Here is a 15,571-nt window from a genome sequence, read left to right as displayed (position 1 = left end):
CTGCGATCCAAAATGACGCGAACTTTATCAACTTTATCAGCTTCATAAGGACAGTTACGCGAAATGTGACCATTCTGATTGCACTTAAAACACTTTGTTTCGGCTTTGCAGTCTTTGCGTTTGTGTTCTCCTGATCCACAGTTATAGCAATATTCTTTTTTACCGCTTTGCCCACTTTGCTGCTTGAAACTCGTTTTATGGTGTTCGTTATTGCCCTTCTTCTCCGATATGTTCAAACGATCATAGATATCGAACTCTTCTTTCAAGGCCCTGAAGGTCTTACAGCGATACATGGCATACTTATATTCGTTTCTTATGTTTAGACCGTTCACAATATGGCTGCTATTTTTCTCATCTGCAGCAAGTACTCGTGCATCGACTCACTACTCTTCCTCTTTCTTTCTTGCAGCAGCTTATGAATGTCTGCACTGTTATAGCTACATGTGAATTCATCCAATAATACGTTCTTGAGTTCCTCATAGGTTCACACGCATTCAGCTTCAAGGAAAAGCTTAGCTGCACCGGTCATTTTTCCTCTGGCCTGCACATATGTACTTTTGCTTTTCAGTAAGCTCATATGCGTCGGCATTTTTTTCGAATATCTCAAACCATTTTTCTATGGGAACCGATTTTCCATCACAATCGCTCACAACTTTTGTAAAATTATCTGGAGCGATCTTCATTTCTCGTTGCTCATCGCAAAGCAGTTTCAAACTTAGCAACTTTATCATTTGATCAATCTTGTCATCAGTATTGTTTTCCGCATTTTCAAAATCTTTCATCTCGTTTGCACTCGGGCGCGACGTTCCTGGTACAGCTTCTTCCTTCTCTCTCTCTTTCCAGTGCAACGGCGGCGGTGTTTGCATCATTTTGCGGCTCTTTTCGACTTGTGTCTGTGTACCCGACGAGTGCTTGTCTTTTCTGTTTATAAGTGTGTATCACACACAACGTGTCTGTGCGTGTTTTTTCTGCTTGTGTACGTACTGCGCACGGACAAGGCGACGCTGCGGCGCGACAATGAATTTCACAATTTTCTAACCGAATTAAACGACCGATCTTTTATTAAACTCCGTGTCTACTGTTAGGCTCACAGAATTTGGATTGTTCAACTTAATGTTTATAGCCACCAACAACAACTTTACAACTTTATGTAGCTACAAACAACAACTTTAACAACTATTCAACAATCCTCTTCTTGCATCAGCTTCTGCTTTCTTCTGTTTTTCTTTTTCACACACTCCGAGCTCTGTATTCGACGCGGACGAGCCCCCAAATGTAAGATTAATAATAATGTATCGTTTATTAATAGTGTTTTTCGATAAAGAGTACAAAGTGTGTGATTTAAGATGTGCAATTAATGAGTCTGTTCTTCCGACTTTTTGTTCAACTTTCTGTCTTTTAAACATCGGTTAAGTCGGGTTATATCGGTTAGGTCTTATCGATGGTATCTTAAGTTCAAATGTTAATTTAGATGGGATAGTGCTAACTGCTTGATACACTGTCCTTTACATACATATGTCGAAATGTAAAGCCAGCTGTAACCAATATTTATATCGAACATACATGGCTATCGATAATCAGAGGCAAACCCATTGATTGACAGAAACACACATCCTGCTGAAGACACCTTGCAAGGTAAAGATAAACACAGCTGAACAGTCCGAAGGATCCGGAGACATGCACTTAGCCAAGCAATGCCATCCTCATTCCGACTGTTATCATGATGGGTTCCTTGCACTCGCTTTGGGCATCTGGTAGGAGAAAATTAACAGCATGTTGGGGTTATGGAAATTAGCTCTGGAAAGATGACAAACATTGTGCGTGCCAAGATTTATGCCCTGATGTTGCACAAACTACTTCAGATGCACATCCTGCGCTTCTGAATGAGAGCACCGAAACCGAGCCCGAGCCCGAAACTGGAGCAACGCCACAACACATGGCCGGTGCCTGTGTTGACAGCCAGGACAATGGAAGGGAACTGTGTGGACAAGCCCTCCGGCTAATTGGTATTTATTGCTACTTAAATGCCCAAAACTTGTTGCTACTTTTCACCTCGTATTTCAAACCACCGATGCACCGGCAACGCCCCCAAAATGTCGGATACGCAATGGAAGAGAGCGAAAGGCAAGACACATCGGCCAATGGTAGATCCGAGGCTATAATTAGGTGCAGTCGGAAAGAGAGCAAAGATCTTGTTGACATATGTTTCGTATTCTTAAGATCTTGGGATCGTTGGATTGTTCAGCGAGGCCACGCAAGGCGAGCGCACACTCTTTCGATTTTGAGGCTAATTTCAGTGGGCACACGACTTTGGCACGGTTTAGTATCGTCCCGACAATTATCGTAATTAACTCGTTTATGTGTTGTGTGCTAATCCAATTACCAAGTTCGCGCAGGATGCCCCCAATCTTGGCGAGCGCAAATAAAGGAAATTAATTCAATCATCGTTCAATTGGCTCTGACAAATGAAGAATTCAATTTGACTCTCAAATTCAATTGAATGATCCCCAATCTCAATACGCGATTAGTCGAAAGTGTTTCTGCACATTGATTGAAAAGTGAAAGTCGATCCGTTAGCCATGCTGAACTATCAGCCACAGTTACACTCTCTGCCCGTCGGCAATGCCAGCAATTTCTACTACGGCCCGACGGGATCACATCCCCTAGCAGCCGCCGGCGAGTCCTATCCATCGCATCCGTCGCACAATCTCGATGCCGAGGAAAAACTACACGATCGCGATGGCACTGCCAGGGACCTGGACAAAATGCATCGCTTCTCGGTGGACAATCTCATCGAACTGAAGCACGATGTCTATGCCAAGGGCAAGCTTTCGATGGAAATCAGTAACAATTATGGTGAGCTGAAGTTCCATTTCTCCAAACACACGGAAACAAATCATATTTAAGGAGGCTGTCTTTAAGGCAATTGATAGTTGGTTTTCGTTAAACTTTAAGTGGACCCCATTTGCTACAATTCGCTAATGTTATCATCTACTCGTATGTATGTATGTGTATGTGGGGAAAGGAATGCCTAATGCAGAAGGTGTTTGCCACAGAAATCTGGTTAGATATACGCAGGTAATTTGTGAGGTTTATCGTGAGTGAGCCTAATTCATAAATGATAAATTCATTTGCGAATCGAGCTACGAGGTAAGAAGCTCTGACTTTATGACATTAACCACACAAGTGTATGCACTTAGCCACATATTATAGATATATGTATGTATCTTTATAGATACTCGTACTACTTGAATGTGTGCTGCGCTGTGCTGTGCTGTGCGTGCTGTGTGGACCACTCATGGATGACAATTAGGTGCCAGATGTGGGCGACATTTGTTCACCGCTTCGCAATGCCATCTTTATGCACTTTTTCAGTTTCGTACTCGTACACCTCCATGCAACCCACAATCAAAACTGTCAACATATTGCTGCCTGTTGTCATATTCCGCATGATATACTATGAAAACCTATGCCATGGTTCTTGTAGAACAATTAGTAACCAGTGCTCATAAACTTTGCCCGTTCTTTCCCCTCCCTTCGTGGATGGTGTTCTCTTTCTTTTTTTGTGGCAGAGGAAACATTTCCGAGCCGACTACACTTCAACATTGTCAACATGACAAAACGTAGTCAAAGCTGACATGATATTCCCTCAGTGCCCGCATGCCTTTGAAGCGATCCGAGGACGGACCCGGGCACGGGTAGGCTCTGTTCCCTCCCCTCCCCGAGTCGACGTCAGCCGACGGCCACGACTATAATTTCCAAGTGGAGCATATAAAACGCCAGTCCCGTCCCGATGTACCGATGTAACCATTCCCAGACGAAGCAGGCACCCAGCTTCTGTTCGCTCTGCGTTTATTTTCGTCGCTCCATTGGATTTTAACATGCCGTTCTCATCTCAGTTCAGTACGTACCCCTCTCTCTCACTCTACGTAGTATATCTCCCAGTAAAATCTGATTGAGGTTTCCCTTTCGATTTGTTGGTTTTTTATTAAGCTGCAACTGTTTTTTATCGCTCGTTGGCAATTCAAACTAAAGATCTTCCTCCCATCGCTCACACTCCCGGGGAGATGGTTTGTGGAGCGGTGCATTCATCTCTGGGTTGTTTTCTCCTATTTGGTTTGGTTCGGTGGAGTACTCCAAGCTGATCTACGATGCATTCCCAGCTTTGTGGACAGCTTTGCTGACAAATTGAGACAAATGTTGTGGGTAGGAGCAGTACTCTGGATGTTGATGGGGACGGTCATGGCGGTGGGCCACCCTGAAGCCTGACTATGAAATGGAAATCGAGACAGATTTTCAGAGATTGTTTAGATTTCAGGGATCTATGGACCAATGGGACCAATGGAAAAACAAAAAATAAGGAATTGTAGTCTGAAAACTCGAATTATAAGAATTATCATTTAATTAGCACTCTCAGAATATGTATAGCCCTGATGGCCCGAATATATTTCAATCATCAAACTGAAAGATAAACGGCAGATGAATAGCTTCATTATGTACAGCTTATCTGTTTTGTTCTCTATGTCAGAGTATTATTCCTTTGAGGAATATGAACCATTTCTGTGAAAAGTCATGCTAGACGCTTGCATCGTGTGGCGGCGCCTTTCCCAATTATAACCAGAATATAAATTTTCAAATGAAAGAGAATGAGAATGATATTTCGTAAAACGATTTCCACAAAAAGGAAAATTCAATGGAAAATCAATTAACGGCAGCTAGAGAGCTCGCCTACGACCGCTTAATGTCACAATTTCACCTTAATTAATAGATCGTAAATTTGTTAGCTCTGTTTGTTGGATTTTCGGGCCGGGGACCAACGTGGAAATTAGTATACAGCTGTCCGCCGATGCGTCAAAAGATATTTTATGGTTCATGCCATTTGTTTATGACCCCCACATCTTTCCCCATCCCTCCATCTCAGCTATGGCTATCCCCAATACGCGACTCCGAACCCAGGCAAAGGATCAAACGGAATGCAAAATTTTATGTGTTCTCGACAACCCATAAAAGTAACGAAATTTCTTAGCTGGGGCTGCCAAATTAATTGATATCCGTCGGTACTCATCGATTATTTACGAGGCGCCCCTGCGTTCGTCCGTCCGTTAGACGGATTTTGCATTCAGCTCCAGCCAAAACCCAAAACTAAAACTGAAAATTCTCCTTTTAATGGCTTCTTAATTGCCCCCCCCTTCCGTTGCAGGCGGCGGTGGTGGTCCCAGTGTCTGCACCAGCAATCTCTCGACGGGACACTCGAGGAAACCGCGACGGAATCGCACCACCTTCAGCTCCGCCCAGCTGACGGCCCTGGGGAAGGTGTTCGAGAGAACCCACTATCCGGATGCGTTTGTACGCGAGAAGCTGGCCACCAAGGTGCATTTAAGCGAGGCACGAGTGCAGGTGAGAGAAACCGGAGGTCTAGATGAGGTAACTTTCTAGCTTTTTAGAGGTTTGAGAAATGCTATGGAAAGTGTTTAAGTGATTAATTTAAAGAGAAATGTTATGGATAGCGTTTACTGGCGCTCATTTGAGAGCTTTTCTAATAAAACCTTAAACGCCTGCTTCTAGGTTTGGTTTCAGAATCGACGTGCAAAATTCCGCCGCAACGAACGAAGCGTGGGCGCCCGTCCACTGCTGGACACCGCATCCCAACTGGTGCCAGCGCCCCTCAGCAATACCATGCACAAATATGCGAACATGAGCCACCCACCGCCACCGCCCCCGCCCGGGGCATATGCCCTAAACTTTGCACCACTAGAGCTGCGCTCTTGCCAGAACTACACGAACTGCTATGCGGGATTCGGGACGAATCCCTCAAACGGCAACGGCATGTGCTCCTTCTTTGGGGCCACCAACTATTTTGTGGCAGCCAACTATCCCAAGAATGCTTATCCGCCGCTTTGATGACAGCAACGACGATTCCCACCACGGCGATGGCGATGGCGATGAGGACCGCAATCTTTTAATGGGCCCCGTGGGGTTACTACGTCCACTCACATGTGTGTATTTCAATTAGCTAAATTGTATTAAAGTTGAAAAATGTATTATAAATTAACATACATATTTACTTACCTGACTAATATTTATATTTATACGATACTAAATGAGATGTGACATACTGAAGAGAACTAAAATATATAACAGCTTCTAAGAGAATGTTCGTTGATGTTTTAATTGGATAATACTTTAAGTAAATCAGTTTAATTTTCTAAATCTTTAGAAGGTGTATTGTATTTCGTTTAAGCTTTTAATGTCTTGCGTCAATTATGACAATTAGAGACCACTTTTGAGTTAATTATTAGGCAATTATATGTCGATGGTTTCGGTCTCTAATTTCCAAGCATAAAGACTATACGCACTACTTATTTATCTTGCATTAATCTTGAATCGGTTTTTGTTTGAAAATCGCATCTGATTCAAGTTTAAAGCACTTCCATTTAATTCAAGGCTACACTTTGACTCGTCTTGAAACTCCATCCTTTGGGCACTTTGGATGGAATTCATCATCCTGTTGAGCTACAGGCAACTTACTCCTCCTCAATATGCAAAAGTTTTCCATTTATTAAACTGTCAGTGGCGTATGAAATTGACATGGCTTATTTAATTATTTACTTAGTAATATGATTTAATTAAAAATGTATATCCACAGATGCACACACACGCAGACACACGCCCAAGACCGAGACCGAGAGCAGCTCAAGGGTTATGTTCGTGTGTGTATGTTTGTGATTTTCCACCCGCATGTGTTAATTTGTATAATAAAACTAATTAAAGTCAAAACAAATAAGAAGACGAGGAGCAGCAGAGATACCACACACACACGCACAAACACAAAGGGCGATGGAGATGGACGGAAAAACTTTGTGGAAAAGCCACAAAGGCGTAGCCGCAATCAGAGTAGATTAAATTGCGGCCAAGTCGGTCTTTCAACGCAATTAAAAAAGACTGGCAGTAGAAATACAATAAAATACTATAGAATGAATGTGCATTGCATTGTGTAGCTCAAGGGTGCAAATTAAAATTCCTCTTTTATCCGCAGGCCAAACATGACAGAGCCAAACAAGCCGGGAGCGGTGAACAACAGTGGAAAATGGCAAATTAACATTCGGAATGTGGAATCGTTCCTGATACTAATTTGCATAAAGCGATGGGGAACGGCACTCAGAGCGTAAAACATTTTTACAATATTTACCAAATTGCAATAATGTTGGAGGAGCAGAGCACGAAGAGCTGAAATAGCAGGAACAGCACCGATGGAAAAATGCGTTCTGTCCTTCTGCGATGCGGCAAATTGTTGCCGAGAACGACGACATTTGATGACAGGCAAACATGTTGCAGAAGTGCTCTTCTCCACAAAAGAGAAATACAAATTTATAGACCAACAAACACAGAAAGCACAGAATACAGGAGCACACACACACAGTATTGTAGCGTCCTGTCAAATCAAATGGCAAACGGAAATGCCAGACCAAACAAGGTCCTTATGTGAGGAATGGCTGGAGAGTTATGTGAATGTCTGCTCAGCCTCAAAAATATGGCATTCATTGCATATAGCACTCACCTGGAGTACCAATTCGGAATAGCTTGGCGTTGGACAGTTGATGTGCATGGGTCAAGGTAATATTTCAAAGAAACCTAAATTGGATAGACCTAAGCCTCCTGGCACTAATATATTTCTGAATTTCTTTTCTTGGAAGTTCCAAAATATCTTTCATTGACCAAAACTCACCTTTAAGGTGGATATTCCAAGTAATCCTCCGCTTATTACCTACCTAATAATATTTCAATATCAACATATACACATAATTCCCCTACAATGCCACGCGTTGAAATCTCCTGTGTCGAGCTCTATAATTAGGTGATAATTTTTGCCCCTGTTAAAAAGCAATTATTTATAAGGAGACTAATGAACGAGGGCTCTGCAAAGATGCTTATACACGCATCCGATGGTGGGGTCCCCCCACAAATGTGGAACACATGACAAGGGCAACATTGTCAGATGAAAGGGAACTGCGATGCGATGCGATCGTTGACATGGGGCCAGAGACGCAGGAAGAGGAGATCGCACTGACAGCTTCTTAAGTTCCAAGCCGACACAGGAAAAGATTTGTGTACTGACAGCATCTTTAGTTTTGAGTACTGTCAAAATATGTCACAATTTGATGGATACATTTCATGGGGCATTTAAAAAGGGGGAAATTTATTTCATTCTAAGCGCCAATGGGAATCTACAAGTATCAGAAAGATGAACGAAACAATTAATACTAGAATATTTGAGCTAGGCGTCAAACCACAGCTTAGAACCGATACGATATGTTTCAAAACCAACTCTATATTGGCGTAGTACAAGGCCGAAGATCTGTTTGGACCCAATTTTGAGCCTGTACAATGTTCGGCCAGCTCGTTCACCAATCCGAAGGTATAGTTTAGTCAAATCAGATGACTGTATTCCATTGTGATTATCCATATATTGTCATTTCTACCGATGCATTCGAATTCGTGCATTCCCTTAATTTTTAGTGTTTTACAGACACCGATATCCGTACTGCGAAAGATAGCCAGAAAGTCGGGTTGAAACAGCGAATAGGGGTCATCAGGATCAACCAGAGAGCCTCCATATCGGATCGTTGCGTCCGTGGGATAGTTGGCATTGCATGTTTTTCAACCTGAAAGTCAATTCCAACCACAGCAACCCCCTATTATCAAAACATCTTCAAACTTTCCAAGATGTCGAATTGGAATGGAATAAAACAGAATTTGAGTATACCAAGGTCAGGTTATTGGCTTTACTACAAATATTTTAAATATGAATCAGATTGTTGAATTAAAAGTAAATTATGTTTGAATACAATCGAAGGTGTTAATTGGATTTCAGATGCTATAAATCAATTATAATTATTATCGATTTCAATTCTAATTGTATCATGTGTGAATCCCACTAAAAATCCACTCCGAAAAGTGGTTTTCAGATGACAGAACACCATTTCAAGAATAAATGACAGACAGATGAAATCTTCAAGTAGATGAAACAGAAAACAGCATCCAAAGTATGAGAATACAAAATAAAAAGGAAACACGTAAACATTGCATATTTTCGCATAAAAATACCATTATACAGGCTAGACAATCCATTTAAAGGGATGTCGCTGTCCGAATCGAAACATTAGATGCCAAGAGCGAAAAACAAAGCCAGATGAAATTTTATACAAATAATTATAACAGACAATATATCGTATTTTTATACCCGATACTCAAAATGAGTATTGGGGTTTATTAGATTTATGGTAAAAGTGGATGTGTGTAACGTCCAGAAGGAATCGTTTCCGACCCCATACAGTATATATATTCTTGATCAGCATCAATAGCCGAGTCGATTGAGCCCTGTCTGTCTGTCCGTCTGTCCGTCCGTCCGTCCGTCCGTCCGTCCGTCCGTCCTTCCGTCCGTCCGTCCCCTTCAACGCCTAGTGCTCAAAGACTATAAGAGCTAGAGCAACGATGTTTTGGATCCAGACTTCTGTGATATGTCACTGCTACAAAAATATTTCAAAACTTTGCCCCGCCCACTTCCGCCCCCACAAAGAACGAAAATCTGTGGCATCCAGATTTTTAAAGATACGATAAAACCAAAAACGCACAATCGTAAAGGATGACTATATGTTCTAGAATGTAAAATCTCAACCAGATCGTATAATTTTTATAGCCAGAATCAAGAAAACAATTTCATTCTTCCTCGCTCTGTCTCTCTCTAACACACAGGTTTCATGGTCGGTTTTGCCAATTGCAAAATATGAGTTCAAGGATCTCAGAACCTACAAGAGCCAGAGCAACCAAATTTGGTATCCACACTCCTGTGATATCGGACCTTGACCTCTTTGTCGTGTCGTTTAATATTAGCGGCGTCTGCCGGAGGAGAGCCATACTGACTTAGTATCGGGTATAACTGTAGAGTTGCGGTGTCCACAGCAACTCACAACGTTCCCCCTCGTTGTATTTTATTTTATGCTAATACGCGAACTGCAGAAGTGATTCCCAAAATCCCACAATAAAAACGCGTGAGTGTCGTTTCTGTTTTAACCCGCTCTCGATAAGGTTAGACCACAAAACGGGTCCAATCACAATGCCCGGGGGCATTTTGTTTTCGTTTTCGGCCAGCGATTTGTCGACTGACGCTCTCACACACCTGTCGCCTCTCGGCCAATCTCTCTGTCAGTCTCCAGAACCAGCCAAACGGGTTGTTGAACCAAAAATCCGTTTATATAATAGGCCGTACGGCTCGAAGCCAACGACAGTTTCCAACGAAAAGATCTAAGCTAAAGAAGCAAAATGAAAGCAGCCATCGTGTTCGTTGTTGTTATTTTCGCGCTCCTCAGTGTCCTGGAGGCGGTGCCGGCTCCTCAGTTCGGCTACGGTGGCTTTCCTGGCGGTTATGGAGGCTACGGAGGCGGCTATCCTGGCGGCTATGGAGGCTTCTGCGGAGGATATCCCGGCTATGGTGGTGGCTTCTATCCACGACGCGGCTTCGGCGGCGGTGGTTTCGGAGGTGCCAGTGCCTCAGCATCGTCATCCGCATCGGCCGGCGGCGGCGGCTTCTACGGCTAAACAGCTTTTTAACCTTTAAAGCCTAATCAAATTATTATTTATCATTAAAAGCAATTCCTGTGACTCCAAAGATACTGTTGTGTTATTTTTATACTTTAAATCTTAAAATCGGAGAAAATCCCCTATGAATCGGTGTCAACTTTTTAGTGAACTTTTTTCATTTAGACCAATTGAAGAATGGCCAAAAACTTTCACTTTGCCATGTCCCAGATTCAAATCTCTCAGAACTGTGCCAAACATTCGACTGAGCGACAAGTAAATCCCTGCAGCATCCCTTTCTCGGTTTCAATATCTACTCGTGCCTCTTTCAATCTGAAGTATGCCTCCGTGGCCCTGAATGTGCATTGAACTTGGTGCAACGACTTTGCGGCATCATTAAAAAGTTTGGGCTGCCATCTTGAGGAGAGCTGTGCTTGAGCTGAGCTGACTTTTGGTCGCCAAACACGTCCATTGGACGCACACATCTCGAGGATGTGGCCTTCATATTGATATTTTTCCAATTGACGTCCTCCGGCACCGAGAAGGAGAGAGACAGATAAGGAGCGGCAGAAAGAGTGCCATAGTGGTAGAGAGAGAAATGGCGGAGAAGCCGAGAAAAGCTGAATAGCATAAGCTGCTTTTCCCTCAAAGTTGCATTGATGGCCAGGGCTTTGGCTGGGACTGGAACTGGGTCTGGGTCTGGCCCGCCACTAGCCATTCAATGTCGCGGCTCTGGCATTGATGTTCACGACGTGGTGGCACCCATTGTGCTGTGTCGCCTCTCCGTTGCACAATGCCCTGCGCATTCTCTGGCCTCTATTCAAGTGGCTCGTATGCAAGCCATTGGCTGCGGACTGAAGCCTGGCACTGGGGACTGGGGACTGGCGACTCAGGCATTCAAAAGCATAATATAATAATATGTAATAATATGTCCTTTCATGATGGCCGGATCCTTAACGCTGGCCGAGGCTGTGAAATGGAAAAGCTAGAGTAATGATGGCCTGGTCAGGATATGTGTCCGGCAGTTGTGTGAGTAATGACACGGCTGGTATATCTCCCATAAATAAGAGTTTTTAGTGAAGAAACCTTCAAGTTCTGTGAGGAAATGTACAGTCACAAAGAACTTCCCAGACATTTCCTGGCAATTCTTGTAGAGTTCAGTTATTTGAACCAATTTGACAGCTCTTTTGAACCCAGGGACATGCACGGAATACTCAATCGGAATTCATAAGCGATTGAAATGATTTCTCCCAAAATCAAACAATTTTCTAATACCTCCCAATACGTCTGCTCGCATTGACAATGGCAAATCAAAGATTCTTTTGGCAATACGCAAAGGGCGGCACCGACTGCGCGCCCCGGGATGCGAATGAAGTGCAAAATGTTCGCCTAAAATATGTCAATCGGAATGTAAATCATTGCGTAATTTGCATTTGCATTTTGAACAGATCTGCTTCAATTGAATTGCCACTGCCACTCACTCAGCCCCTGTTCGCCCCTTCCTCTGTCCCTGTGCCTGTCCCTCTGCCTGTCCGACTGTCGTTCGATTGTTTCTGTTGCTGGCAACACGTGAGTTATGGCGATGATTTTGACAATTGTCGGAGCGGCGGGACACGCCCACCTACCCTGCCCGTCGCGACAGAGGAACGGGCAGCAACCGCATCCGTTACGTGCATGTTTGTGGCTCGCTTCGGGAAACAGAAACTATGCTGGCATAATAAATCTTGCCTCTTGTTACCCAATATAATTGTGTTGACGTGTCTCGATGCCAATTCAAATCATGTTAATATCTCCACCAATCAGATTGCGTTAAGCAATGAACGGGTTTGTTTTTGCAAGATAATTAATCAGTTCGTTATGAACAGATTTAAAAGTAAATCCCTCAGAAAGGATTGCATTTACGTACCATACGTACGATATGTGTAGCATGATTGTCCTTTACTTTTACCATTGAAATCTCGAAGAAAATTGAATTGGGTCACCAGTTTCACACAGAATTGAATCCACATACGAGTATATGCATACAATCGCTTAAGCCGTTTATTTTTAAAATCAGATTTGGTTTATAAACCGATTTCAAAGGGAAATTGCATAACTCGGCTATAAATTGTATAGACAGCAGTGAAGCAGCACTGGGCGAAACTTCGATACACGTTTCGCAGGGCGAAAGGAATTAGATTTGCATTCAGCGTTTTGTAAAAACCAAATTTATTGCGAAAATTATGGTTTGATTTATTTTATTTCATTTTATTTACGAGTATGCCCTGGAAGCCCGCCCTGGCACTCACCTGCTGCCAGCTCCAGCAGAAGCTCAACTAAGTTGTGCATGGGTGCCAGAGAGGAGGGGAGAGGGTTTCCGTGTTTATGACACAACTTTCATCACGTACGAGTACGTAGAGCAGATGTGCATACGCCAAAAAGTATGTGTGCAACAGCAGAACGTGATTTCGTTTTAAATTCATCTCTGAGTGCTGTCAAAGCAGAATTTATTTGCTGAACGCATTCATTTGGAAATTATCGAGCAGGAAATTATTGGCTCCTGTAGCGCCGCACATTTTGCTCTGACTGTCGGTTGTTGCTCAAATTTTGGCCCCAAGCGGTTGAAACGTGAGCATAAGAATACATTAAAACAACAGTATCTTGGTCAGGGGAAACCCATTTAGAGGGTTGCCTGCTGGGAGATTGCAGTAATACTATTTGCTATAATATTTAAATTGAGATAAGCCATTTGTGCTCCGAGAGTCCGCAAATCGATTCGAAGTTATACCTATAACTAAAGTAATGTTCCTAGTCCTGAAGTATCGAATAGGACATGTTCTTATGCTTCTAAAAGTTTTCCAATTGCTGGGTTTATGACTTGAATTACTTTTCCTCTTTGCCGGACATCATCAGATGGTACTGCAGGAGCACCGTTGAGTTGCCTAAGATACATGCCATCATGTTAAGCCAATGCTTTCGATTGGCTGGGAAGAGACCGCAAATCTTCAAATTAAGATCCATGCTGTTTTGGTAGATCACATACGCACATAGCTGGAAATTAAATGGAACTTTAGGAGGTAATTTCTAGGTTGTCTGGATGAGTGCTTTGAAGTACCTCGTTGGACATGACGCCCTCGCTAGCCGTGTCCTTTGACATGCTCTGGTACTGAGCCACCAAATCGCATATATAGTCGGTCATAAAAAAGTCTATTGTGCGTATAGAAAAGAAGCTAATGCCAAAGCATTTAGCATTCCATGTAGCTATCGACCGCAGTGAATGTAATATATTCGAAGAGAGAAGCTAACATCTGGCGGCCGTAGATCCTGTTTGTCTTGTGCGCTGTGAGGCTGAGACTGGCGTGGAGACTTCGCAGCTCCTCCGCGTATCTAGATGTTAGCGGCGAGCGTGTGGAGATGAGCTCCTCCAGTTGCTGGTTCACGAAGTCATATCCTATAGCAACTTTCCAGAACGACACAAAGTAGCAGTGTACGATAGACATCAAAATCATAAAGCCACTGTGAATGATAATTAAGACGAGAATCTATGAAATAGAGGAGACGTCAATGAATATAAAGGTTTCCAGAAAATGCCACAAGCACATGCACGACAAGGTCAAGGTCTTTAAATAGAACAACCTCCGTAACGTCGAGTTCATCTGCTTTCCGGCACGGCCCATCTCGCGGTTCAATTTAACACTCAAATGGTGCAGCTCCATCTGTATGATGTTCCGATGGCCACGAAAGATCAGAGTGTGGACGATGACAGCATAGTTTACCGCATGAAGGACGTAGGGAGTAATCCACATGAACTGCAGCAGCCAGAAGCCCATCGAAAATGAATTGAACAAATCTAAAGTAGCAGCCGGCAGCATTGTAACCGTGATGACGTTAACGATCTGCGTGTACATTCTGGTTAGACGTGTTTGAACAAATCTATCATCGACCACCCTGTACGATGTCAAACCAATGATCACGGCGAACCATTGGAAGATATCTAGCAGCAAAAATCTCCCCATTTCCTGTCCAGAATAAACTGTTCTGTTTGGAGCTTCTCGTGCAACTAAATGGCTGCACTACCCTCCAGTAGTGTTTTTTAGCTAACTTAGCAACAATTAGCTAATTGTAGTTATCTTTGAAGCAGTTATCTTTGCCGATGTGGAGATAATGTTTTTTATCCCCAATCGGCCGACTAATTATTTCGAATTAAATTAAACTCGGCGCAGAAATAAAATTACGATATGTTCTTTAATGCGTGACATCCAAATTGCAAGTGTGGCTTGCCTGCCCTTTACATTGCCGCTCCGATCGCTAAGCGCAGCTTCGCTCGGCCGACGTCGGTAGGCAGACGCAAAGCGGAGATAGCGAAGAGCGAGCTGGCAGAGAGCGTTTAGCAGGGCAAGCAAGCGCAGAGCTTTAACAAACAAATGAGTGACATAGTCATAAGTAACAAACAAAATAAGCGGCTGAGGGCCAAGAATTAGGTGCTATTTGGCAAGCAGCTAATCGGCTGGGTTCTGCTCCGAACATTCACCCCCCGTTGGAAGGCAAAGGCTTTCAACAGATCCATCCTGAAGGGGCAGAACCGCTATTTTTCCAACGGCCCTCTTGAAAAGGCCTTTTTGAGTGCGAATGACGGCTACTCTGATGGTTCCATCTTTTCCTGGGATGACGCTCTCAATGCGGCCAAGCGGCCACCTTAATGGTGGCAGCGTTTCCTCCTTGATCATGACGAGCGCTCCTAGCTTGATGTTTGGAGACGATGACCGCCACTTGCTCCGCTCCTGAAGAATCGAAAGATACGCCGTGCTCCATTTTCTCCAAAACGCCTGCTTCATTTGACACAGCCGCTGCCATCGACTAAGTAGGTTGACCCGGAGATGCGCCACATCTGGCTCGTCGAATGCAGCTTTCGGGGCTCCATTGAGAAAGTGGTTTGGCGTGAGCACATCTAGATCATCGGGACTTTCTGTAATTGCATAAAGCGGACGGGAATTTAACAAAGCAGAGATTTCACAAG

The 15,571-nt window shown here is 43.4% G+C and overlaps 3 protein-coding genes across 3 annotated transcripts; 2 read left to right on the top strand and 1 right to left on the bottom strand.

Annotated features, from left to right (window-relative positions):
- Nucleotides 1-2,309: 2,309 nt before the first annotated feature.
- Nucleotides 2,310-6,099, top strand: LOC117191559 (retinal homeobox protein Rx2-like). The gene is made up of 3 exons (XM_033396388.1): nucleotides 2,310-2,856; nucleotides 5,201-5,397; nucleotides 5,566-6,099. Exons 1-3 carry the CDS (start codon nucleotides 2,580-2,582, stop codon nucleotides 5,899-5,901), a joined length of 810 nt encoding a protein of 269 aa, XP_033252279.1. The 5' UTR covers nucleotides 2,310-2,579; the 3' UTR covers nucleotides 5,902-6,099.
- Nucleotides 6,100-10,305: 4,206 nt separating this feature from the next.
- On the top strand, nucleotides 10,306-10,666 carry LOC117192009 (glycine-rich cell wall structural protein-like). Its single transcript, XM_033396732.1, has one exon. The coding sequence runs from the start codon at nucleotides 10,321-10,323 to the stop codon at nucleotides 10,594-10,596; it is 276 nt and encodes a 91-aa protein (XP_033252623.1). The 5' UTR covers nucleotides 10,306-10,320; the 3' UTR covers nucleotides 10,597-10,666.
- Nucleotides 10,667-13,437: 2,771 nt separating this feature from the next.
- Nucleotides 13,438-14,462, bottom strand: LOC117191558 (putative gustatory receptor 59b). The gene is made up of 4 exons (XM_033396387.1): nucleotides 14,191-14,462; nucleotides 13,861-14,070; nucleotides 13,670-13,784; nucleotides 13,438-13,605 (listed from the first exon to the last, which is right to left on the bottom strand). The coding sequence occupies exons 1-4, from the start codon at nucleotides 14,460-14,462 to the stop codon at nucleotides 13,438-13,440; spliced, it is 765 nt and encodes a 254-aa protein (XP_033252278.1).
- Between the last annotated feature and the right edge of the window lie 1,109 nt (nucleotides 14,463-15,571).

Source organism: Drosophila miranda (assembly GCF_003369915.1).
Source record: "Drosophila miranda strain MSH22 chromosome Y unlocalized genomic scaffold, D.miranda_PacBio2.1 Contig_Y1_pilon, whole genome shotgun sequence".
Lineage (NCBI taxonomy): Eukaryota > Metazoa > Arthropoda > Insecta > Diptera > Drosophilidae > Drosophila > Drosophila miranda.
The sequence above is the reverse complement of the archived record's forward strand: the minus strand, read 5'-3'. Positions and strand labels throughout refer to the sequence as shown.

Bases quoted from the DNA above. Each gene is read 5' to 3' on its own strand.
- LOC117191559 (XM_033396388.1), top strand. From the start codon at position 2,580: ATGCTGAACTATCAGCCACAGTTACACTCTCTGCCCGTCGGCAATGCC. The intron at 2,857-5,200 runs GTGAGCTGAAGT...CTTCCGTTGCAG, and splicing joins GGAAATCAGTAACAATTATG to GCGGCGGTGGTGGTCCCAGT. The intron at 5,398-5,565 runs GTGAGAGAAACC...GCCTGCTTCTAG, and splicing joins TAAGCGAGGCACGAGTGCAG to GTTTGGTTTCAGAATCGACG.
- LOC117192009 (XM_033396732.1), top strand. From the start codon at position 10,321: ATGAAAGCAGCCATCGTGTTCGTTGTTGTTATTTTCGCGCTCCTCAGT.
- LOC117191558 (XM_033396387.1), bottom strand. From the start codon at position 14,462: ATGTACACGCAGATCGTTAACGTCATCACGGTTACAATGCTGCCGGCT. The intron at 14,071-14,190 runs GTTGTTCTATTT...TATCATTCACAG, and splicing joins ATGAACTCGACGTTACGGAG to TGGCTTTATGATTTTGATGT. The intron at 13,785-13,860 runs GTTAGCTTCTCT...CTTTGGCATTAG, and splicing joins AGGATCTACGGCCGCCAGAT to CTTCTTTTCTATACGCACAA.